This window comes from Doryrhamphus excisus, linkage group LG4, assembly GCF_037039965.1.
Source record: "Doryrhamphus excisus strain RoL-2023G ecotype Guam linkage group LG4, RoL_Dexc_Guam_v1.1, whole genome shotgun sequence".
Taxonomy (NCBI): domain Eukaryota; kingdom Metazoa; phylum Chordata; class Actinopteri; order Syngnathiformes; family Syngnathidae; genus Doryrhamphus; species Doryrhamphus excisus.
Window position 1 is genome coordinate 24072175 of NC_136360.1, and position 25428 is coordinate 24097602.

Genomic DNA, 25428 nt, shown 5'->3' on the forward strand with positions numbered 1-25428 from the left:
GCTTAACTTGAGCCTCACCATCTTCATCATCATCATCATGCGCTGTGAGCAAAATGGAGGAGGGATTCTAATCATGTTCAGCAGGGATAAATGCCACCAATGGAGTTGTTGATTTGGATGAAAGCCAATCATTTGTGAGCATTTCAGCCAAAGTCGTGTACGCACAAACACAAACACAAACACTCCTTTCGTAACTTGATGAACGTTGATTGGAGGGCCACTTCATCTGATTGGACAATTGGGGGGCACAGAAGAGATTGGTGCAGGTGGAAAAGGTCACACACACACACACACACACACACACACATTAGGTCAGCGTCTCAGTCACGTCTGAGGTGTTCCACCAAGGCTTCCAGACTGATGATGGCTATGTGGAGAACAGCATCCTTGTACTTGCTCTTCCTTCTGGTGAGTTGTCACCCTTTTATTGTCTCATTCCATGTCTGGTCATCTTTTTTGCAACATAGATACAATGCTAAGTACTATTTTATGTGCATATGTGGTGTGTATCTGACTTCAAATCAGCCAATATTTATTGGACATCTATATGTCACCTTTCTTTGCTGGTTGGCTAGTAGGAATTTGGAGTGGGTGTATCAATACCGAGGGTAGTAATCAGTAATGAAACCATACTAACATGGTAACATTGATATTTTTCAGTTCTCTGCTATATTTTATATGTGTAAAAGTCTAATTACTATGTAAATAGTAATTAGACTTATTAGACTTATTAGACTTATTATATTTTCCACACCGTTTTGAGTAAACGCTTGAAAATATTCCATTCCTAAGAGAAGCTAACAGGAAGATATGGGGGGTTCATATCTTTGTTTATCTTTGTTTCCTCGTCTTTCCGTCCGCAGGGCGTTCATTGCTGGCATGACTTGGACAACACCGAGTACGACTGCTGGCCAATCAACAACCCCAATGATTACAACATGATAAGCTGCGGTGGTATGTGTTCATATGATGATGATTATTATTATTTGAGCAGCTACCAGAAATGTTTTTTGTCACTTGGAACAACTTCCCGAGTAATGTGATCATAGAAAACAATTGTTACTCTTAAGCTTATACATCTTATACATATTTTTCTGTGTGTATGTATAAATGTTTTATTAATGTTGCTGTTGTTGCGTCAGGGCTGGAGATGGCTTGGGTGCAACGTCCTCCGGAGAAAGTCACCAATGGCGAGGAGTTCAACGTCTCGTACACCGTCACAGCTTCAGATTCTTTCTACGACTACGCCGTCAGCAACAAGATTTTCCAGTTCAGGTGAGCGTGTTATGTAATCACCTGCAATCTTAAACGACCACGCCCACATTGTTCACATACACACACACACACAACCACACACACAACCACACACGGCACACTGCTTGGTGGGTTCCCAAATGTGTAAATATGTTCTGCGTTGTAAATGTGATATACATGACATGTAAACATGATATGGAGTGGTACAAATATAATCATACATGATATATAACATCTCATGATATGGAGTGGATCAAATATGATGGTACATGACATGTAAACATGATATGGAGTGGTACAAATATAATCATACATGATATATAACATCTCATGATATGGAGTGGTGCAAATATGATGGTACATGACATGTAAACATGATATGGAGTGGTACAAATATAATCATACATGATATATAACATCTCATGATATGGAGTGGATCAAATACGATGGTACATGACATGTAAACATGATATGGAGTGGTGCAAATATGATGATACATGACATGTAATCATGATGTGGAGAGGTGCAAATATGATGATACATGACATGAAGTGGTACAAATAGATGATACACGACACACATGATGATATATTTTATATAAGCATGATATGGAGTGGTGCAAATGTGATGATACATGGCATGTAATGGTGATGTGGAGTGGTGCAAATATGATGATACATGACATGTAATCATGATGTGGAGAGGTGCAAATATGATGATACATGACATGAAGTGGTACAAATAGATGATACACGACACACATGATGATATATTTTATATAAGCATGATATGGAGTGGTGCAAATGTGATGATACATGGCATGTAATGGTGATGTGGAGTGGTGCAAATATGATGATACATGACATGGGTATGTACTGTAGCTGACCTGGTGATTGCTACCAAATGGCTAATCTTGGTAGCATTCTTTGCGCCCCAGTGACGCTGCGGAGGCCAAGAGGTTTTGCGACGAGCACGAGTGTCCGTCAAACTGGAACAACGCCAACGAAATCAACTGCTGCGTCTATCACGCCAACATTCACTCCTGTCCTCTGGGCCTCATGGTCAGTGTTGCGCAACCTCCCTTTGGAGACACTTTTCTTCCTTGAATACCTTTCAGACAAATGTTGACTCTTTTATCGGAACAATTCACCTGTCCCGGGAGTGAGGCACACATTTCTGAGCAACTTTTTACAGAAACAAGGCGGCATCTGTGGCCCCTGGATTCCTGACGACGGCAAAATAGTCACGCATACCGTTTCCAAAGCCGGCAGGATGAGTCAGAAATATTGGACGTCAAAGGTGAACAGCATTTTTTCATATTGTGTGTACATAGCCATACTTTTAGCATTTCACACATTTTCACCATGTGGGTTGTCACATGACTGTGTGTGGGGCGGGGGGGGGGGGGGGTCTCCGTCCAGGTGGTGCTGATCCATGTGGGAGTCACGTCGGTCATCGCTCACATCAAAATTGGAAAGATGCACGCAGCTTTGGAATCCAAAGTGCTGGTTGTTAGCGCTCAAGGTCAGTGTGACCTTGCTGATTCTTAGTCCGACTCACTGGGTGGAATTATGGGCCTGCAGGCCAACCCATTGTATTATTCCTCGTGCTTGATTGGGGGTACGTTTATGTAACCGTGGTAACGTCATTGACCAACAAAGTGGCAAAGGGGTCACTTTACTAGTCTTCCCCCCTCCCCCATTTCTGATTTTTACATTTTTTTACAACTATTTCCACGTTTTTCTTCTAAATTTTTGTCTCATAAATATGACTTAATTCCCGTAATATTCAACCTTTTTTTTGGATTTTTTTTTAAGAATTACAAATGTATTTAGTTTTGTTTCTCATAATTTACCAACTTTTACAAAATTTTACAATAATAATAATAGTAATAATAACATATTTTGTCTTACATTTTTCAATGCTATTCTACAAAAATGAATAAATTTTTCCTCATAATATTTTTACTTTATTTTTGTAACATTTGAACTTTTTTCTGCAGTTATAATTTTCCAAAAATGACAACCATATTCATTGTGTTGTTTGTTTCTTATAATAATATTATAATAATAATAATAATAATAATAATAATCATCATCATAACCACAATCGTAATCACAATCATAATCATAATCATAATCATAATCATGTTGTGCTATGCTAGCACTACCAGCATGGTGATGAAGTAGAATGACGCGTATTTGACCAGTCCGGTCATCGTGACGCCATATTGTTGTCACCACTTTTCCACTGTACGGTCAGTGTGCGGCGATGACGTCTGCGAGGTGGAGGAGACCTGTCTCAACTGTCCTGCGGACTGCGGCATCTGTCCCATGTCCGTTGCCATCAAGGTGTCCATCGGCCTTCCTGTCGCTCTTTTCAGCGCCGGCTTCATCCTAACCATGGTGGTGAGCGTGTTAAGTCCCCCCCCCCCCCCCCCCCCCCTCCCACACACACACACAGATGTGTAAATGTTTATCCTAACGTCCTTCCTTCCCTGCAGTGGCTCCAGTACCAGAAGCAGAAGATGTTTTGGGACGAAAGCTGGATCATTAACTACAAGAGTTTAATATTCGGTGAGGAAGAAGAAGTTTATGAAATGCATTGTGGGTACTTAGTGCAGTACTTGTGTTGATGCTGCAGGTAGACTGTGTGGTACAGACTTTGGCAGTGCAAACACTCCCCACAACGGGAAGAGTACCTCCAATGTCAGTCAGCTGACGGACATTACCCTCTGCACCGGCGTCAACGCCTTCTTCAAGCAAGGCTTCATCCAACCTGGCATCTAGTAAGACCCAGACCCGGGACCGAGGTTTAGTATTCGCTGCTAAGACAGCAGGCCTGTTCATGTGGAGGCCCGTCAATGACGTCACACCACTCTGCACTAAGTCATTAAAGGAGGAGGATCTTTGCAATAGATTCTTGAAAATAGTCTGTCATCATAGAGGATCTCTGACTCACATTTTTGCAGTCGGTACTAAAACAAGGCAGAGCGCGATAGAAGATCTTTGACTAGGTCCTTAAAACCAGAATAGCACCCCTGTTATACAGATGATCTTTGGATGATCTTTGGAAGTCACTTCTGAAAAACAATAGAGGACTGTCATCATCTAGAACGGGGCTTCCCAAACGGGCGGCACGGCGGTCTAGTGGTTAGCGCGCAGACAAGGGTTCAATTCCACCTTCTGGCATCTCTGTGTGGAGTTTGCATGTTCTCCCCGTGCATGCGTGGGTTTTCTCCAGGTACTCCGGTTTCCTCCCACATTCCAAAAACATGCTAGGTTAATTAGCCACTCCAAATTGTCCATAGGTATGAATGTGAGTGTGAATGGTTGTTTGTCTATATGTGCCCTGGGATTGGCTGGCCACCAGTCCAGGGTGTACCCCGCCTCTCACCCAAGACAGCTGGGATAGGCTCCAGCACCCCCGCGACGCTCGTGAGGAAAAAGCGGTAGAAAATGAATGAATGAATAAATCATTAAATTATCAAATTAATAAATGAATCAAATGAAAACTAAATGAATAAATAAATGACTAATATAAATAAATAAATCGTATTTTTATGACCTCTCATGACCCAACTGCAGTACCACCACGGCCACATTTTGGGAATGACTGACATAGAGGATCTTTGGCGGCCAGTTTTGCAGGAAGTCCTAAAATGACCAGAGCACTCCTGTGATGTAGAGGATCTTTGACTAGTGGCTTTGCAGCCAGTCCTGAAAAGGCAGCAGGATCTTTGACCTTGTCTTGTAGTTTGGAATGAAGCCATCCAGTGGAGTCATGGATTTTCCATTTCAGCCTTTTCATTTATTTCTACTTTGAATGCAATTTGCTTGACGTTCTACTTGATCTTCCATTTCAATGTTCTTCTAGCGATGGGAGAACCGTCGCAGTCAAACACGTCCAAAAGAAACACTTCACTCTTTCCAAAAGCATCAGGAAGGAAGTGAAAGAGGTCAGGTGAGGGAAGATACCATGTGACACATTGGAGGATTCTACAGCGGTTCGATGCTGGTCCCCCTTTCAGGCAGCTGGACCATCCTAACATCTGTAAGTTCATCGGGGGTTCCATTGAGGTTCCCTATGTGAGCATCATCACGGAGCACTGCCCCAAAGGAAGCCTGTCTGATGTTCTCCTCAACGATGACATTCCTATCAACTGGGGTTTCAGGTGAGGGGGGGGGGGCTTTTTCTTTTTTTAATGCAGCCCTTACAAATGCACGTTTAAAAAGATGGTGGTGCTACGCAGACTTTCCTTCGCTACTGATGTTGCCCGTGGGATGTCCTACCTGCACCAACACAAGATGTTTCATGGGAGGCTCCACTCCAGGAACTGTGTTATTGATGACCGCTGGGTGTGCAAGATCTCGGGTATGTCAAAGAAACTTTAGCACTCCACTGTGTTGCCTACGCTATTACTTACCTGACCGATAACACGCTGACCGCATGCTGGCGACGTGGTGGTTGCTTGGACTCCTCAGATTACGGCCTCACGCTGTACAGGAAGGAGGACTTTGATGCCGTCGGTAATGGCTTCACCTGCAGGGACGTCAACCACATCTACTACGCTCCAGAGGTCTTCCTGGGAAGCAGCGTGACCGGGACGGCAGCGGCAGACGTCTACAGGTTGGTTTGGAATGCTACGTTATCCGGCAGACCTCTCACGGCAAAGTGCTTGCTCCATTTCACCCAAGTTTAGAGTAAAAATACGCCTGTACTACGTGTACTATACATGTTGTACTACACAGTTTCTAACATGATTAGAGCCCTCCAGGCATGAAATAACACCCCTATAGTCACATTCACACTCCTATTATTCAATACAGTAGACATTCATTCATCCTCACGAGGGTGGGTGCTGGAGCCTATCCCAGGCGGGCTCCACCCTGGACTGGTCGCCAACCAATCACAGTACAGTAGGCATAATAAGAGAAAATAACTCGGAAATTGTTGAGTGGTTAGCCCGCAGGCCTCACAGCTAGGAGACCCAAGTTCAATTCCACCCTTGGGCATCTCTGTGTGGAGTTTGCATGTTCTCCCCGTGCATGCGTGGGTTTTCTCCGGGTACTCCGGTTTCCTCCCACATTCCAAAAACATGCTAGGTTAATTAGCCACTCCAAATTGTCCATAGGTAGATCGCGATCGACTTAATGAGCACCCCTGCCCTATATCATACTTTTTTTGTGTTTAGAGCATGACTCCCTAAATCTGCTTTTTAACATTATTAGAGCCCTATAAACATGAAATAATACCCCTATAGTCACCTTTACACTCCTATTGCACAATATAGTAGCTACAATAAGAGAAAATATGAGACATAACATCTCACACATATTAGCACCGGGAGAGGTCCTTCCTGTTCTGGTGGCTATTATCTCATCAATGTAACATTACTGACACCTAGTGACCAGTGTAGAATACTACATATCACATTGTCTTTGTGGTTAGAGCATACAAAAGCTGTTTATAATGGTCTAAATCCACTTTTTAACATTAGAGCCCTATAGACATGAAATAACACCCCTATAGTCACCTTTACTCTTCTATTACCCAATAAAGTAAGCATAATAAGAGAAGAGAAGACATGGAAAACCTGTTAGCCACCTTCTAAATCTGCTTTTTAAAATGATTAGAGTCTTGTAGACATGACATAATACCCCTATAGTCACCTTTACCCTCCTATTGCACAACATAGTGGACAAAATAAGAGAAAATAAGACATATGAGACATAATATGTCACAAATTAGCCCTGTTGTGCACAATACTTCCTGCGGTGGAAGAATGTTGAAAGAGGCGTGAGACGCGTCAACCTTTTGGCCTTTTTTCTCTCAGCTACGCCATGATCCTGATTGAGATAGCCACGCGTTCCGACCTCATCTCGGTGAGTGTGGCGGCCTCCCCTTGGCATCGGGACCCATTCTTTCACGGCCTTGCCTGCAACAGGACCAGGTGGAGGGAGTGAGGATGGATATCTCGTGGCGCCCCCCTCTGCCGGAACTCAAAGCAGGGAAAAGCGACTTGGACTGTCCCAGCCAGGAAGACTACTGTGAGGTGCGTCACAGTCCATTATATTAGGTACAGCAGTGCGTAGCTGCGGTACTACCAACATTACAGTCACAGTTTAGCATCATGCTAGGTTAGTCTATTTGCTGAAGACCAAAATGGTAGTTGGCAGAACTCATTTTAAGATGTGTAGCGAAGCCTCTTCTTTTAACGACATGCGTGTTTTTGAATATAAATATAAGCACCTGAGGTTTAGCACCTGTAATTCTATGAGGATACGTCAAAAATATGACCAGAAAGTTTTATTTATAGAATACACAAAATAATATCACGTAGTAGCATAAAAGTATCTTGAAGTCCCCCCCCCCCCCCCCCCCCCCAGCTTATCAAGCGGTGTTGGTCTCACAACATCGCCACGAGGCCCACGTTCGAGCAGGTGAAGAAGATGCTGGACAAGATGAACCCCCATAAAGTCAGCCCCGTGGACATGATGATGAACCTGGTAAAAGTCCTTCTCGTACACGTTGCCTACTTGTTCCGTGCTACGCAACAGCAAGGCTTTGGCCCACTGCAGATGGAGAAGTACAGCAAACATCTGGAGGCCATCGTTGCTGAGAGAACGCAAGACCTTCTTCAAGAGAAACAGAAGACGGACCGCTTGTTGTACAGTAAGAACCGCACGCTTCCGACCAAGCTTTGCACCAATCCTTAAGAAAAGCAGTCATCCGCCTGTCACCATTTTGTTGATAGGCAGAATTTGTTGCACTTGACCCTGTAGACTTTGGAAACTGCTGCCCCCAAACAGTGGAGAAAGGATAGGGAGGGTTGGCTGCAAAGACCAAAAATAGCATACCAATTATGGTAGTAATGTATTGCATACTGTATAATATTATATTTGAAAAACTGCCCATTATTGTACATTGTATATTTTTGTATATAAATCCACCGTATATAAAGCCACTGTATATAAATTCACTGTATATAAAGCCACCGTATATAAATCCACCGTTTATAAAGCCACTGTGTATAAATTCAATGTATATAAATCCACTGTATATAAAGCCACCGTATATAAATCCAATGTATATAAAGCCACCTGATATAAATATACTATATATAAATCCACTGTATATAAAGCCACCGTATATAAATCCAATGTATATAAATCCACTGTATATAAAGCCACCGTATATAAATCCACTGTGTATAAAGCCACTGTATATAAATCCACTGTATATAAAGCCACTGTATATTAATCCACCGTATATAAAGCCACCGTATATAAAGCCACTGTATATAAAGCCACCGTATATAAAGCCACTGTATATAAAGCCACTGTATATACGTAAATCCACTGTGTATAAAGCCACCGTAATCCACTGTATATAAAGCCACTGTATATAAAGCCACTGTATATTAATCCACCGTATATAAAGCCACCGTATATAAAGCCACTGTATATAAAGCCACTGTATATACGTAAATCCACTGTGTATAAAGCCACCGTAATCCACTGTATATAAAGCCACTGTATATTAATCCACCATATATAAATCTACCGTATATAAATCCACTGTATATAAATCCACCATGTATAAATCCAATGTATATAAATCTACTGTATATAAATTCACCATATAGAAATCCACTGTATATATAGCCACCGTATATAAATCCACTGTATATAATCCAGCATATATAAATCCAATGTATATAAATCCACTGTATATAAATCCATCGTGTATAAATCCAATGTATATAATCCAGCATATATAAATCCACTGTATATAAATCCACCATAAAACATCCAGCATATATAAATCCACTGTATATAAATCCACCATAAAACATCCACTGCATATAAAGCCACTGTATATAATGCAGCATATATAAATCCACTGTATATAAATCCATCGTGTATAAATCCAACGTATATAATCCATCATATATAAATCCACCGTATCTAAAGCCAGTAAAGACAATGTCTCAGGACAGACTTGACTTTGCTGCCCCCCAGTGGTGAATCAACTTCCCCATTGCAACTCTCCCCTGCAGGCATGTTACCAAAGCCGGTGGCTGATGACCTCCGCCAAGGCCAAACTGCAGAAGCGCAAAGCTTCTCCAATGCGACTGTCTACTTCAGGTTTGGGAGCAGCTCTGAATATCACGCGTCGGCCATTAGTGATGATTTTGACCTATTTTTCAAGGCACACGTAATATTGTGTTCTAGGTATGATATGGCTAGATATGGCACATACCAAAAGAAGCATTAGACTAAAAAAAGTTTCTGCCTTTTTCCAGTCTTTAGTAATCAGCGGTAGAACACAGGTTACCTTTTTTAATGTCTATGTTATGTTATGTGACTGTAGGGCTGTTATTTCATGTCCAGGGGGCTCTAATAATGTTACTAGTGTATTCATAAGGTGGTAAACAGACCTCCTCACCATTGGTCTCCTCTGCCAGCGATATTGTGGGCTTCACTCAGCTGTCGGGGGCCAGCACACCCCATCAGGTCGTGGACTTCCTCAACCAGCTCTACACCACTTTCGACGACATCATCGATAATTACGACGTCTACAAAGTGGAGACGATCGGCGACGCTTGTAAGTGGATGTTTGCCTAATTACACGTTCCTTTTTCGTCCTGGAAAAACCACGAGTTAGCCGTTATAAATGTTGGAACGGATGTGGGATAATCATCATCGCTGGCCGACGCAGACATGGTGGTCTCGGGCGTCCCCCAAGAGAATGGCATCAATCACGCGGGGGAGATAGCCAGCATGGCCTTGGATCTCGTCAACGTTTGCCACACCTTCAAGATCCCACACAAGCCCGACACCCAGCTGAAGATCCGTGCAGGCATCCACTCAGGTACCTTCACACCTGCGTCTCCACTCCACCTACTCTTCCTCTTCCTCTTCCTCTTCCTCTTCATATGCAGATTCTATCTTTGTTCCATCAGGACCTGTTGTGGCTGGTGTGGTTGGGACTAAAATGCCACGCTACTGCCTGTTTGGGGACACCGTCAACACGGCGTCACGGATGGAATCAACCAGCGAAGGTAATGAAGAAGTCAACTTTTATCAAGAGGAAATATAAACAATATCATAAATATGTAGACCTTCACATTAGTCACCTTCAGTTCTTCAATTTTAGTTTACTTGGTGGATGATAGTGGATGATGACGTTAAAGTTTTAGAATATACAATTGACATTCCTTTTTTCCCGTCTTTTACAAAAAAATTCTGGCTATTATGATTTGAGGGTTTTTTTGCCATCAATTATAATGCATAAATGTATACGTACATGTACATATTTATATATACTAATAAAAAATAAATATATAATAAAAATATAAATAACAAATAATATTCATCATATATTGAATATGTGTATAACAATAAACACATAAATATAATACAAATAAAATAAAAATAGGAAAACTACATATATATTAAAAAAATACAAGGATGTTATATATTATGTATATATAATTTAAAAAGTTTTTTTGCCATCAATTGCATGCATAAATGTGTACATATACACATTATATATATATACAATATTATACTAATAATGTATACTTTAAAAATATAAATAAGAAATATATTCATAATCATATCTAATATGTGTATAACAATAAATAAATATAATAAAATATAAATAGAATAACTACATATATATTAAAAAATGATGTTAGGGAAAAGGATGTGATATATATATGTATGTATGTATATATATTCAATATTTTACTATGTATAGTATTAAAAAAAATATTTATAATATATCTAATATGTACATATAAATACATATAATATAAATAAAATAAAGATATAAAAACTACATGTATAATACAAAAATACAAGGATGTTATATATTATGTCTATATAATTTAAAAAAGAATGTAAAAATATAAGTCGTCTTTTTTTTCCACTTCCATCACTTTGTGGTCGGCATTTGGTCTTCAAAGCTCACCAACACTCAACACTCTGCACTACACACACAGCAGCAATGAGCTAACCTACCCAAATGGATGTTTGTTTTTTGGGGGGTCGTGCCAAGCTTTAAAGATCCAGGTGAGCGGGGCCACTGCTGACCTGCTCCACACCTTGAGAGGATACATTCTCACCTGCAGAGGAACACTAAATGTCAAGGTACTCCTTCGTGTGAATGCTCAAGCAGGTCTTGTCTTTGTAAGCTTAGAAGAGCTCCGTTTGGGGTGTTGCACGTGTGATTTGTGGAGGAGGGGGAAGGGTCGGGCGTGACCTGCCCCGCCCTTCCATTAAGAGCCTATTGATTTATTGAAAATTCTAAGCACCAACACGACCCCGGCCTTGCTCTCATTGTTGTTATCGACCTCCGACAGGGCAAAGGTGACATGACAACATGGTGGCTGGAGGCCAAGAGGGACCAGCGCACAGATCCGCTGCTTAGCACGCCCAGAGATGGTCCCGTGCCAGTTAGTGACTGAAAGCCAGTGTAGCGCCATGTGGAGATGATGTACTGTTTCATCATGTGCAATAACGCCATGTCCTGTTGTCCTGTTGTCCCGTTGTCCCGTTGTCCCGTTGACCTGTTGTCCCGTTGTCCTGTTGTCCTGTTGTCCCGTTGTCCTATTGTCCTGTTGACCCGTTGTCCTGTTGTCCCGTTGTCCTGTTGACCCGTTGTCCCGTCGTCCCGTTGTCTCCTTCTTCTGCTGATTTGATGTAACCCAAAGCCCGGCCACTTCTAGTTTTATTCCTCTGTGTGTACTTTTCCTCTCTGAATTACCGCAACATTAGCGACACCTGCCATTTAACTTTCATGTAACCGGCTGTTTATTATTGTGGTTGTAGTTTTCGGTGGTGGGTGCTTTGCTTTGTTCTTGTACATTAAGTTCATGCATTTAAAAACATACACGATGAAATGATAACATGAAGAACACATCTTTATTAACATGTCACAATAAATTGAAATTATTTTATGCGCACTAAGCTTTTTCTTTCATAATTGTGTTAATTATTTCCTAATTATTATCAATTTATTATTATTTCATTTATTTTTGTTTTTTCTTATTTATTTCTCATATTATTTTGTGTGCACAAACCATTTTTGTAATTTAGTTAAAATGATCGTTTATTTATTTAGCAATTATTTTAATTGTATTTTTATTTCCACACTGACTTTTTATGTAAACAAAAATACATATGAAATAACTTTTGAGACATAATTTAACTTTGGTATTTATCTGCAATGTATATTCATTTTAACAAATGTATTTCTGTCTGAACAGTGTATCAATTCAATTTACAGAGATCATATTCAAATAGCCAATATTGACATATGGTGTCTTGTCTGAAATATGAGTACATCATTTCTGTACACACAGTAAACCGTAATAAATATAAATATTAAAATGATACCACCTTCAACAATCAACGGTTGTAATGTGTAGTTTGTTAAGCACTCTCAGGCCAAGTGAAAAGGTTATTTGAAGAAGGCACTGATACTGCAAGGGCGCTAAATCCACGAACCAATCAAATGGTTTGTTGTTCGTTGCTAGGCGTCGTGACAGCCAATCCGCGCGCCGCTTGCCTCGCTCCAGGCTGAATGGACTCCAGGCTGAACGTCATGTCGTTGGGAAGGATGAGACCTGCTCACGAAGCCGGTAGAGGCGAGGCAACGAAAAATGATATTTTGTAAGTATACAAACACCTCTTTTACTTGCTTTTTTCCATCTTTAAAATGTGTATTTGAGTACACACCTAATTATGCGAACAATAATAGAAAGATTCCAGTCATGGAGGGGTCGAAGCCAACCTGAACCTGAACTCAAATTAGCCTTTTTTCCAGCTCTGGTTAAAGTTGTAAAATGTGATGATTGTGACAAGATGAGTCCTTACCTCACGCTTATTACCTCATGACATCAACCACGTCACGTTTAATGACACACTTGTCCCAAACAAATACGTATTATGTCGCATTCTTGCCTTGTTGGAAAGTTAGTTAGCTAGCTTAAAAGCAGTTGTCGGCTTCATTGTAGTTTAAGCGTTTCCTCACCTTGTTTGTACAATTCCCACTAAAAGGTACGTTTAAATTGCTTTTTGGATTGTTATCAGTTGCGTTTACCGCTACGGTGACAGGCCCAAAAGCAAAAAAACACAAACGGCATAACACAGATGCAACCGGGATTTGCAGAAAAAGAAAAATTGTTTCAGCTTGCAGCCACATAACAGCGTGAGTTAGCAAAGAACTAGAGTGTTTCTTTTTTTTTAAATTTAAATATATATTTTATTACAAACTTCAATTGTAGAAAACAGTATAAGCAGAATTACAGGAACATAAAAGTGCAATTCTACAACGACGGGTGTTCCTCTTTCCATGTGTCAGCAAGCTAATAGGCTGCTAACAAGATTTTATTTAGTGATAAAAATCCATTAAGAACAGTCGGACCCATGCGGTGTATTCATAACATGAATAACCATATTGGAAGATGAGCGGAAAATATACTCAAACCGAGGCCGTAAATCTTCAACAATAACTATCAAACACGCTAACCGAGGTTCCGCTGCACTTTGTCATTTCGGCAAAGTTGAGGTGACTTCATTCGCCAACTGGAACAGAATGAAAGCTATAAACAGTAAACGCATAAATATTATTACCAAAACTTGAGGTGTGCAAAATATTTCTATTTATTGTGTTGCTGTGCACATATTGTTGTTAAGCAACATATTGCATAACATATGTCTAATCAGGGTAATCCACCCTGATTAGACAAGGATTAGAGCACTCAGGTAAGATGCTGTAGTCCCGACCTGTTAAGTAGTCAGCCTGCGTAGTAACGACGTTGCTAATGAATTATTCCCATAGGAAATCCAGTGCATCTCTTCCACACAACCAAAACCAAAAATGGATTTTTAGTGCGGTCGAGTGGTTAGCACGACCTCACAGCTAGGAGACCCGAGTTCAATCCCACCCTGTTTGTGGAGTTTGCCTGTTCTCCCCGTGCATGCGTGGGTTTTCTCCGGGTACTTCGGTTTCCTCCCACATTCCAAAAACATGCTAGGTTAATTAGCCACTCCAAATTGTCCATAGGTATGAATGTGAGTGTGAATGGTTGTTTGTCTATATGTGCCCTGGGATTGGCTGGCTGGCCACCAGTCCAGGGTGGACGCCGCCTCTTGCCTGAAGACAGCTGGGATAGGCTCCAGCACCCCCGCGAGGATAAGCGGTGGAAAATGAATGAATGAATTTTATTTTGAAATGCCGTAAATAATGTGAAATCATTCTAATGAATTGATGATGATGACCCATTGACAGAACAACCAACAAGTGTATGTTATTTTTGATTGCTTTGTATTTTTAATTGCATTTAATTGTATTCTGGTGCAATCCTGCACGCGTAGCAGAAATAAAATGTCTTGATTCTGCCCTCTTGCCCTCTTCATACACTCAGTCTGGTGTTTTTTTGTTGTTGTTTTTTTGCATTCAGAGTATGTTGCTTCATGGAAACACACACCAGCCTAGTAATCCATGCTGCACTTGGCTACGTGTCGCTAATCTGACCCTCCATTCCAGGATCGGTCTGCGTAGGAGGATACTGGGACACACGACTGAACTTGTGTGCATGTAGTGGATGTTGGAGACACTGGAAGCTGCACTGCGACAATGCCAGAGTTCTCCTTGGGTGAGTTAGTTATTTCATTGCTTGACATAATGAATCAAAGTGGCTACCAGCCATTTGTTAGGAGACACAGATCATCTATTTTTAGTGTATGTGTCTGTAGTAACCCCAATAGATGGAACATCCATCCATTCCAATAGATGGAACATCCATCCATTCCAATAGATGGAACATCCATCCATTCCAATAGATGGAACATCCATCCATTCCAATAGATGGAACATCCATCCATTCCAATAGATGGAACATCCATCCATTCCAATAGATGGAACATCCATCCATTCCAATAGATGGAACATCCATCCATTCCAATAGATGGAACATCCATCCATTCCAATAGATGGAACATCCGCTGGTTGCATATTTCTCACGTTTTGGCCAATTTCTGAATTGCATGACTTTTGTTTGTTTGTTCAACATGATAAAGATGCAATCCATCCACATGCCGTCTGCATGCTCTTTCATGCATTTAATCGACTTTGCTCTCTCAGACGTTAAGGACGTTCAGTGCATCACTGTCGAATGCGGAACGCTCCCCATGATGGGCCACTCGGACCAATCGCTGCCGCCCCTGCACCGGAAGTCCTCCGTCCTCGCCAACTTCTGCACCGAGCACAACGTGCAGGAATGCGCGTCACACATCAATCAGGTTGGTGACCTCACATTCATTCATTTTCTACCGCTTATCCTCACCTCGCAGGGGTGCTGGAGCCTATCCCAGCTGTCTTTGGGCAAGAGGCGGGGTACACCCTGGACTGGTGGCCAGCCAATCACAGGGCACATATAGACAAACAACCATTCACACTCACATGTGAGCTCACATGTGCTGACGTAATCAACTATATGAACATCATGTAATGTAGTGTACATTGAAGCGTAATGTGTAATGGTAATGTGTAATGGTAATGGTTTCATTTCATTTGAACATGCATCAGATTCCAATTGAGTGCATCCCATAATCAGTTCCCAGTTCCACATGTCCAAAAGGAGTAGGAAGAAGCAAAGCTTATTAAATCCTACCCCTCCATCTGGTACTTTTACAATCACTAACTGTTACATTTGTTCACTTCCTGCTTTCCTAATATAGTTTAGGTTTGTTTTTTTGTCCCGTAGCGAAGTACTGGGTGATATGAGCATCCAATGCCATAATGGGTACCATAGTGCGTGTCAATATAGTGATATATATAGCACATCATGACTGGTTCAAGACTCTTCATCCTTGGATTTAGCAAACATCAAGTGCTTGTATTGTTTCTGTGTAGAGGGACCTATTATGCTTTTACCTCTTTTCTGTCCTATAAAAGTAGTTAGAATGTTCTATTCTCATGTTAAATAATGCCAAAGTTTTAAATAACGACGTTTGCAACATTTGGAAGTGAGTGCTGAATGAAGTTGGGATGGCTCAAAACACTCGCTTTCAGAGGGCGTTGCAAAAAGTGTTCCTTTGTGATGTCACATAGGAGCGGGCTTCCTTGTGGGCGTGGCTGTAGGCACGATACTCTCTGCCCTTCTCCCAAGCTCTGCTTCTGCGTTTACGAGGCCAGCTCAGGCAGAATTAATCGGAGCAAATAAAAATATTTTCATCTGTCAATGGCATTTCACACGGGACTTGAACGAGAAATAAAGGTGCATTAATGTCGGACACACTGGAAGTTAAAACAGACCGTTTTGGAGGGAAGCACAAATCCAAGGAAATACAACTGGAATAGGTGCAGATTCTGGAAGATATAAAGTTTTCTCTGCAGGTTATTGTGTGTAGCTGCTCTATAGGAGTCCACAACTCAATACAAATGGTTGAAAAATGAACACAATAGATCCCCTTTAAAAGCTGTGAGAAGCAGTGATTTACGCCATGTTGCTTTCCCTCCTCCCTCAGGAGGTGTTATCGCTCGGTCTTGCGCCGGTTTGGGTGCAGTCAGGCGACGGCTGTGACATGAACGTGGTGACGGTGCTCAACTGCATGTACGAGCTGGTTCAGCTGCACCGCAGGGGCCTCCGAACCCTGGAGAACTTGGAGATGGAGCACCTGAAGTCCAGCAACAACGTGGACTCGCTGCAGCTCACCAGCACACGGCTGAAGGTGACAAAAGGGATACACGACATCACTTCCCTCCATAGTATCTGACTGATCCCAATTTCATGTTCTTACAGGAACAGCTTGAACTTTCCAAAAGAGAGAACACGGGACTTCTTGAACGAGAACGACAACTACAGCTGAAAGTGAAGAGCTTGCAGAATTGCCTGAAAAACGAAAAAGAAGAGGTGCTCTTTTAACTCATTCGAACCATAAACATTTTATTAGAAATAGAACCATTCATTCATTCATTTTCTACCGCTTTTCCTCACGAGTGTGCTGGAGCCTATCCATAAATTTAATATAACCATGAACTAGTTAGTCGGGCTGCACGGCGGTCGAGTGGTTAGCGCGTAGACCTCACAGCTAGGAGACCCAAGTTCAACTCCACCCTCGGCCATCTCTGTGGGGAGTTTGCATGTTCTCCCCGTGCATGCGTGGCTTTTCTCCGGGTACTCCGGTTTCCTCCCGGTTTCCTCCCACATTCCAAAAACATGCTAGGTTAATTGGCCACTCCAAATTGTCCATAGGTATGAATGTGAGTGTGAATGGTTGTTTGTCTATATGTGCCCTGGGATTGGCTGGCCACCAGTCCAGGGTGGACCCTGCCTCTCGCCCCAAGACAGCTGGGATAGGCTCCAGCACCTCTTGCGACCCTTGTGAGGATAGGTGGTAGAAAATGAATGAATTTGCAACTCAACTGTGTGTGCACATTTTTGTGTGTGCATTTACATGTGTGCATGCCCAAAAATGTCCCTTCAGTGCATAACACGGTGAGATGCCTTTTCACTTCCTGGCTGCTGCGGCGCATGGATTTCAATGGGAAAGATGCAGGCCGAGCTCTGATAAAATGCACCGTTTTTTTCGGCTTAAAACGAACTAGGTCTAACAAGGACAGAAAAACGCTGCAGACAAATATGTGAGAGTGTGTAGTTTAAGACAGGTGGTCACCTGGCAGCTGCACTAAATAGTAGGCGTCAATCACCAGTGTCGGTATCAACAGTGAAGCGGCCACTTCAGGATGCTGGACTTCATAGCAGGACTGCCAGGAAAAAGCCACAAAAATGTCCAAGTGATCCCAAACTTTTGAGCGGTAGTGGCTATATGTAAATACGGCAAACTGACTCGTTGCCGCTTGCAATAACAACGCACGTGTGCTTGAGTTTTTTGCAAAGTTTAGCTGTAAATGATTAAAAATGTGAAAAATAAGAGCTAACTGGTGCACGACAAGGCACTGCACGTTTAGTAAAGCCTGCTGTATTATGATATGATAGGATCCACATAGGAGATCTTAACCCACGAAACTGCCCATTTTCTTTTGTTCCAGATCCACAGGCTGCAGAACGTCATCTCCAGCCGGGCCAGCCAGTACAATCACGAGATGAAGAGGAAGGAGCGAGAACTGAACAAACTAAAAGAGCGACTGAATCAGCTCCTGGTTGACAAGAAGGAGAAGAAACTAGGTGAAATCTCCAGCAAAGTCACGTAAAAGCAAACCAAACCACTTTTGCCCAAGAAATTGACTTGTTTTTCCCTCCTGCGCTACATTGCTTCCAGCCATCGACGTTTCAAACAAACTGGGAAGAGTTGACGGCAGGAGGAGCCTCTGGAAGACTGAAAAGACTGAAGCAAAGTAGGCTGAACATTTGACTTCTGTACATGGACTGTTCTAGATAGTAGGGCGATAGTGTTTAACCTGATCTTGGATGAATTGTCCGTCTCTGCAGGCATGAGGGCGACATGTACAAAACTCTGCTCCGGGACTACGAGAACCGGCAGGGGGAACTGCTGCTGGAAAATGCAGAACTGAGAAATGTGTTGAAGCAGATGAAAAAAGACATGGCGGTCGTTCTGGCTTCCAGGAAGTCATCTGTGAACGAAGACAAAAATGACGACGGTGCTGTAGAAGTAGGTGGAAAAACAAACAGAAGACGTTTCGTCCTCATCCAATGAGGATTTACTAACGGATGATATTTGTTGGGGGGTTGGGCAGGTGGACTCGGATGAGGGAGATGAAGAGGTTGACTCCGGTAAGGAGACAGTGGAGCTGTTCAGTGTTCACACACGGGAGAAGTTAACCAACAGTGTTCGACGCCAGTGGAGACAACTACAGAACCATGTGGACAGACTGGACAGCCGAGGTGGGAACACATCTATTTGTCTATTTGCCCCCCTTATACTGGGAGCAATAGTGTAAAAGTTGGCTTTTTTGCCAAACCAGTAATTTTACAAAAATATACAATAGCAAAAATATTTAGCCAAAACAGTTTCAATTTTCCCACCAAAATAAGAAATACAATAAATTATGAGTAAACTTTTAGTCGCATAAAGTTGAAATATTAAAGAATTTTTTTTTCAAAGTCTTAATATTCATTCATTCATTCATTCATTTTGTACCGATTATCCTCACGAGGGTCGCAGGAAGTCTTAATATAAATGAACAAAAATGAAATAAATGGAAAATTAGGTTAGGGAAGAAGTGGTAATATTATGGGAATAATGGGAATGGTTTAATTTCATTTGAACATGCATCAGATTCCAATTGAGTGCATCCCATAATCAGTTCCCAGTTCCACATGTCCAAAAAGAGTAGGAAGAAGCAAAGCTTATTAAATCCTACCCCTCCATCTGGTACTTTTACAATCACTAACTGTTACATTTGTTCACTTCCTGCTTTCCTAATATAGAGTTTTTTTTGTTTGTTTTGTTATCACGTTTTTTATCATGTACCGAAGTACGAGGTGAATAAAACCAAAATAATATGGGAATAAGGTCATCATTTTCTTTTTCAAGAAGAAAAGTTGAAATTGTTGGAAGAAAAAACAGCAGCAGGAATCGGAAAAAAAAAAAACCCCGCTGTAATTCCACACGAATAAAGTCGAAAAAGTCTTTTTTTGAGAAAGAATGCTTCATGTAATGAGGACTTGTACTATTAATGTTGCTCAGGGCATATGTGGACAATACCACTTTCCTCCATGACTCTTGTCTTCCAGAATCATTGGCATCATCGACAGGTGAGAGCGAAAGCCCCGACACGGTTTCCCAGGACTCGCCAAAGCAACTGGACAAACTCAAGCTGGAGGTGCAGCAGTGCAAAGACTACATCCTGACGGTGACAGAGCACACATTTCAATTTGGATGACGACGGCCATAGTTGTTAGTGGGTTTTTTGTTCTCAGTGCGATGAGACCACAACGGGGACGACCACAGTGCCGTGCGACTGCTACATACCGCAAGGGAAAGATGGCCTCCTCGATGAGTGGAAGATCCTCGAGGAGCAGAGAAACATGTTTGAGCGGGAGAGGAGGAACTTCACAGAGGCGGCGATTAGACTGAGCCAAGAGGTGATTGTGTTGAATTTAGCTGAAAGTATTTGGTCCTAACGCGTGCTTCTGCTTGGTCACAGAGAAAGACCTTTGAGGAGGAGCGTGCTGTGTGGTTCAAGCACCAGTTTTTAAACTTGCACCCTATAGGTGACTCAAAGAAACCCACCAGGTCCAGGTCACAGTGTGCCTTTCAGATATGTGAGTGTCTTCCTCCTCCATTTTACTTGGGCCGATTTAACTGTATACAAATACAAATGTATGTATATGCTGAGTACACCCAGCATGCCTTGTGGGTTGTACACGAGAAGAAAATAGTCTTTTTTTTTGCATTTTGATTAGTTTTTAAGCATTTATCTTGATACCCGTGATGCATACACTCATCCATCCTTTATTGTGGTTCGTTGGTTCCAGACCCGACCATGATGATTGAAGTCTGATTCCTTTTTAATGAATGGAATAACTGCACAGAAAGCCTCTTTGCTTTATTAGACACCTCTAGACATGAACTAACTCCCCTATAGTCACCTTTCCACTCTTATTACCCAAAATAGTCGACATAATAAGGGGACATACGACATTATACTGGAGACTCACACGTTAACACTGGGAGAGGCCCTTGTTCCTTTTTTATTGTGGTTTATGTACACTACTTCCTGTGGTGGCTCTCAAGGCGTCTTCTGAATGCCTTATATTTGTATTTTACTCCATTTAGCCAGTTATATGCCTCAAAGTGCTTGATTTTGTTAAAAATTACGTCAAATTTGTTTAAATACAGCAACTCACACAAGTCTTATTTTCTGCTATTATGTTTACTAGAGTGCTGGGATTCCAAAACTTTACCAACTCAGGGCCCACTTGAAAATCTATGAGCAGTACATAGACGAAATGCTCAGAGCACTTATTATTCATTTTATTTTATTTTATTATCATCATTATTATTAAGATTGAGGATTGTAATGAAAGCAGGGAGATAAAGGAGGCCCAAACTTTTCATCTTAATTAATTCTCATACTTTTCATAACTGCATCCAAGACTGGCATGACGACCAGAGAGCTACGTTCCAATCATAAACTGTATTCCTAAAAGTGTTCCTAAAATATTGTGACGGGTCAATAACACTCAAAAGGTTATTACTTAGGCCTATAAATATATTTTTTAAATCATGCAATAAATATTAAAAAAAATATTTTTTAAAATAATATTTGCAAAAATCAAGACAGCTGGGATAGGCTCCAGCACCCCCCGCGACCCTCGTGAGGAAAAAGCGGTAGAAAATGAATGAATGAATGAATATTTTTAATGACCTCTCATTGCCCCCCTGCAGTACCACCACGCCCCACCAGGGGGCCGCGGCCCACACTTTGGCTATAGTGAGTAATAAGAGTGTAAGGGTGACCATAGGGGTGTTATTTCATATCTGGAGGACTCCAATACCATTAAAAACAAGCTTTAGAAGGTCATAAACATAAATATTCCTTTATTGTTAAGGAATCAGGAACCAATGAACAACCTTGTTTATTTTCAATCATCTTTGCCCGAGTTATATACACATTTGTCCTCAAATGTGATCAATAATCCAATTTTCTCATGACAACCAATGTTGTTTCCTGATCTCTGCCTGCAGCCGAAATGGAGCTCAGTGGAACATCGCCTCCAGAATGGCGCGCCACCTCCCCCGCACCCGCACCCGCCCCCGGATGTGCCCCCAGCACATCATCTTCCACATGCAACCTGCTTCACACGCTCAGCCTCATGTGTGAAAACAGGTACGTAAGGTCCATCACCATCTCTTTACTCAATTCCTCCACCTGTGTGACACATGCAAGCGTGACTCGCAGCTCCACCAAACCGAAGAGAAGGACCGAAGACGCAGGAGACGCGAGCTCGTCATCGGGCCAGCACAGATGTTGGATCAGCGGCGACGACCAAAGCGGCCTAATGTTCACGCGGGAAGAAAAGGGCTCAGTTTGAGCAATCAGGACCATGAATGGAACCAAATTTCCAAAATTCTCAGTTCATGCCAAACTACTGAGACTTATCTTTCTATTCTTTTATATGAAGCGGTCTACTGAGGCCATCGTGTCGTCTTGTCAACACAATGTTTTCTATGGGAGATTGAATGTATTTATTTATTATTAGCGGAGCTATCCAGGATGTCACCCCAAGAATCAGATACTCCTTTTACTTGTTGGTTGAACTCCTCACAGCAAACAAGCATCAGAGTGTTTAGAAACATAAAGTGGATGCATACACAGCAGCCATTAATAGTGGGTGTTTCATTTTCACTTCCATGCTCATTTCTTTCCTTTTCTTTGACGCGCTGCCACTTAACAACATAACAAAGCAAGCACGGTGGGTAGGGAACTTATGGCTCGGGAGCCAGAAGCAGCTCTTTTGATGACTGCGTCTGGCTCTCAGACTTTTCTTAAAAAATCTAATTGATTCATTTGTAGTTTTTCAGGCTGCACGGCTGTCGAGTGGTTAGCGTGCAGACCTCACAGCTCGGTGACCCGTGTTCAATCCCACCCTCAACCATCTCTGTGTGGAGTTTGCATGTTCTCCCCGTGCACGCGTGGGTTTTCTCTGGGTACAAAACATGCTAGGTTAATTGGCCACTCCAAATTGTCCATAGGTATGAATGTGAGTGTGAATGGTTGTTTGTCTATATGTGCCCTGGGATTGGCTGGCCACCAGTCCAGGGTGGACCCCGCCTCTCGCCCCAAGACAGCTGGGATAGGCTCCAGCACCCCCTGCGACCCTCGTGAGGATATGGATATGGTAGGAAATGAATGAATAATACTGATATGAGGCTGCACGGTGGGGGAGTGTTTAGCACGCAGGCCTCACAGCTAGGAGACCAGAGTTCAATTCCACCAATTGCATGTTCTCCCCGTGCTTGCATGGGTTGCATGACCACTTTAGCCTAGCATGACCATTTCAGCCTAGCATGACCAATTTAGCCTAGCATGACCACTTTAGCCTAGCATGACCATTTCAGCCTAGCATGACCAATTTAGCCTAGCATGACCACTTTACCTTCAACCCTTTTTAACCTGATCTGTAATTCACCAGTTAATTTTTGCAGGCATGTGAACAGCACATTGTCTTACAACAGTTCCTTTCTCCACCTAGCACATTGTCTTACAACAGTTCCTTTCTCCACCTAGCACATTGTCTTACAACAGTTCCTTTCTCCACCTAGCACATTGTCTTACAACAGTTCCTTTCTCCACCTAGCACATTGTCTTACAACAGTTCCTTTCTCCACCTACCAATAAATTGACTTTAAGTGGTCTAGTATGTGTTGTCTACGTGGTGTTTCACAATTTAGCAGCAATTTAGTTTTAGCTAAAAGGTAACACAAAAACAAGCAGTATAAGCATCTAAAATACGAAGGAAAGAAAGCACAGAATGAAAAGGCAAAGTGAACTTACCAATAAGATCTTTCTCCACCAGGGATGGTTTAACTTTTGATGGATGCAAAAAGATTGTGGTGAGGCAGTATAGGCTAGCTCCCCAACTTTCTGCTATGGCGCTTCTCCACCGATTGTCGATAAAGCAGACACCCATGTTGCTTTTTTTGAGTGTTGTCAAACGGCTCACACAAGGCCAAGGTGTCCATTTGGCAAGTTCGCAGCAACCGTCCATCCGCCCAGACACTGATGACATGACCTTTGGCCATTTGGGCTCCATGACAACTATCCAGGTGATGAAACTAACCCAAAGCCAGCTTTTATTTTGAAACCCATGTTTGCTTACACGGCAGAGCGATACTTTTTGTGACCTAAAGGTTTAGTTTGATGTCTACCAAATGGACCTACTGGTTCCTCATTAGTTCTTCAGTAACTACTTGTAGCAGCATGGAGTACATCCATATCTCCCTATGCAGCGTGTTCCGTTAAACAGCTCACTGCTGGCCAATCATTGTGTAGGAGAGTATTTAAGCAGCGCTCCTCGCACTTCCGTCTGTGTACTTCCGGGTCAAGTGTTGACTGAGACATAGTGATCGGTGTGCTGCTGGGGTATACGCGTCTTTCGGCGTCTCATTGTGGTGAGTGTTATCTCTCCCTCTCTCTCCGTTGCTGTGCATGCTCGTAGCTTGCTAATGCTAGTGTGGTCATCGGTGAGACGCCCGTAGCCGCCTGGGTTTACTCCCTCCCTCGCTCCCTCCCTCCCTCGCTCCCTCGCTCCTCCCATGTGCCCGTGTGTCTGCTTAGACCAGGGGTGCTCACACTTACTTTTAAAATGATGATCTACCCACTACAAAAATGCAAAACATCTATTTATTTTCAAATGTATTGAGGATTATTTGTACGTACAATGTATGTTGATGTACCTTACATAACCAAATGAGCCAATATTGCAAAACACACATAATTAACTATTAACATTTTTTCTAATTACCTGAGTTTACTTTGATGACTTGCACTGAATTGAATCAGCCAGGGATGCATAGTCCGGACAGTAGCTGCTGATAGCCAGGTTAGCCAGGCTAGCCTGGTTAGCCTGGTTAGCCTGGTTAGCCTGGTTAGCCAGGTTAGCCTGGTTAGCAAGGTTAGCCAGGCTAGCCAGGCAAACGCACTTGCTTTATTTGATTTTGGGAATTGGGTGGGTTTTCCTTGTTGTTCCTTCTTTTGTTTATCATATGTTGTTTTGCTTGTTTAATTTGTGTGTTTATTGGCTCAACCTTCAATGTAGTTAGTATAATTTTGTTATTTTTGTTTAATTGCTTTATTATTTGGTTTTTGACCCCACTAATTGTTTTCAGTTGCTGAGGATCGGTGGTGGTGCTGGTGGTCTGGGTGGCGGTATCCCCTCCTTCTGTGTGCGGTGCTCTTCTGGGATTTGGTTTTCTTTGCACAACCCTGTGTCACGTGTGACTGGGTGCTTTTTGGGTTGTTTTGGGGTGGATCCACCCCCCCCCCCTTCACTAGGCCATTGTCCACCTGGTAAGCCTCAGCACCTGATTAGGTTTCCCTCTTCCCCTTCTTGTGTGTGTGGTATTTTAAAAAGATGTTAAAACTTGTTAATAAAATCTATAAATTGTTTTTATAATGTGAACCATGTCTCCAGCCTCATGAGTATAATGAACCTGTGTATGCTTT

The 25428-nt window shown here is 42.1% G+C and overlaps 2 protein-coding genes and 1 long non-coding RNA gene across 5 annotated transcripts in view; all 3 read left to right on the forward strand.

The window, feature by feature from the left end:
- Positions 1-38: 38 nt before the first annotated feature.
- LOC131129219 (atrial natriuretic peptide receptor 2-like) lies at positions 39-12918 on the forward strand. Of its 2 annotated transcripts, XM_078790432.1 has the most exons (24): positions 39-408; positions 864-954; positions 1143-1275; positions 2192-2315; positions 2449-2553; positions 2676-2778; positions 3517-3662; positions 3758-3830; positions 3898-4042; positions 5131-5217; positions 5285-5428; positions 5507-5628; positions 5739-5883; positions 7091-7139; positions 7202-7309; positions 7644-7763; positions 7836-7929; positions 9317-9404; positions 9725-9864; positions 9979-10131; positions 10223-10321; positions 11323-11414; positions 11627-11760; positions 12803-12918. In XM_078790432.1, the coding sequence occupies exons 1-23, from the start codon at positions 199-201 to the stop codon at positions 11729-11731; spliced, it is 2676 nt and encodes an 891-aa protein (XP_078646558.1). In that variant the 5' UTR covers positions 39-198; the 3' UTR covers positions 11732-11760; positions 12803-12918. The 2 variants fall into 2 exon arrangements, with proteins under 2 accessions (XP_078646558.1, XP_078646557.1); XM_078790431.1 differs by lacking the exon at positions 12803-12918 and having other exon boundaries at positions 11627-12660.
- Positions 12839-22319, forward strand: LOC131129222 (afadin- and alpha-actinin-binding protein-like). 2 transcript variants are annotated; one of them, XM_058072518.2, is made up of 14 exons: positions 12839-12938; positions 14818-14926; positions 15415-15572; positions 16800-17003; positions 17075-17185; positions 18325-18460; positions 18555-18630; positions 18725-18905; positions 18991-19138; positions 19991-20109; positions 20177-20341; positions 20404-20521; positions 21948-22089; positions 22150-22319. In XM_058072518.2, exons 2-14 carry the CDS (start codon positions 14908-14910, stop codon positions 22292-22294), a joined length of 1722 nt encoding a protein of 573 aa, XP_057928501.2. In that variant the 5' UTR covers positions 12839-12938; positions 14818-14907; the 3' UTR covers positions 22295-22319. The 2 variants fall into 2 exon arrangements, with proteins under 2 accessions (XP_057928501.2, XP_057928503.2); XM_058072520.2 differs by having other exon boundaries at positions 22162-22319.
- Positions 22320-24310: 1991 nt separating this feature from the next.
- LOC144898381 (uncharacterized) overlaps positions 24311-25428 on the forward strand; it is a 31924-nt gene continuing 30806 nt past the window's right edge. Inside the window, exon 1 of the long non-coding RNA XR_013627323.1 lies at positions 24311-24374. This is a non-coding gene — a long non-coding RNA (uncharacterized LOC144898381). The remainder of the gene's footprint in view (positions 24375-25428) is intronic.

Coding starts and splice junctions, on each gene's coding strand:
- LOC131129219 (XM_078790432.1), top strand. CDS start 199: ATGAACGTTGATTGGAGGGCCACTTCATCTGATTGGACAATTGGGGGG. Junction 955..1,142: donor CAACATGATAAGCTGCGGTG/GTATGTGTTCAT, acceptor TTGTTGCGTCAG/GGCTGGAGATGGCTTGGGTG. Junction 7,930..9,316: donor GACGGACCGCTTGTTGTACA/GTAAGAACCGCA, acceptor TCTCCCCTGCAG/GCATGTTACCAAAGCCGGTG.
- LOC131129222 (XM_058072518.2), top strand. Junction 15,573..16,799: donor GCGCGTCACACATCAATCAG/GTTGGTGACCTC, acceptor CTCCTCCCTCAG/GAGGTGTTATCGCTCGGTCT. Junction 18,906..18,990: donor ATGACGACGGTGCTGTAGAA/GTAGGTGGAAAA, acceptor GGGGTTGGGCAG/GTGGACTCGGATGAGGGAGA.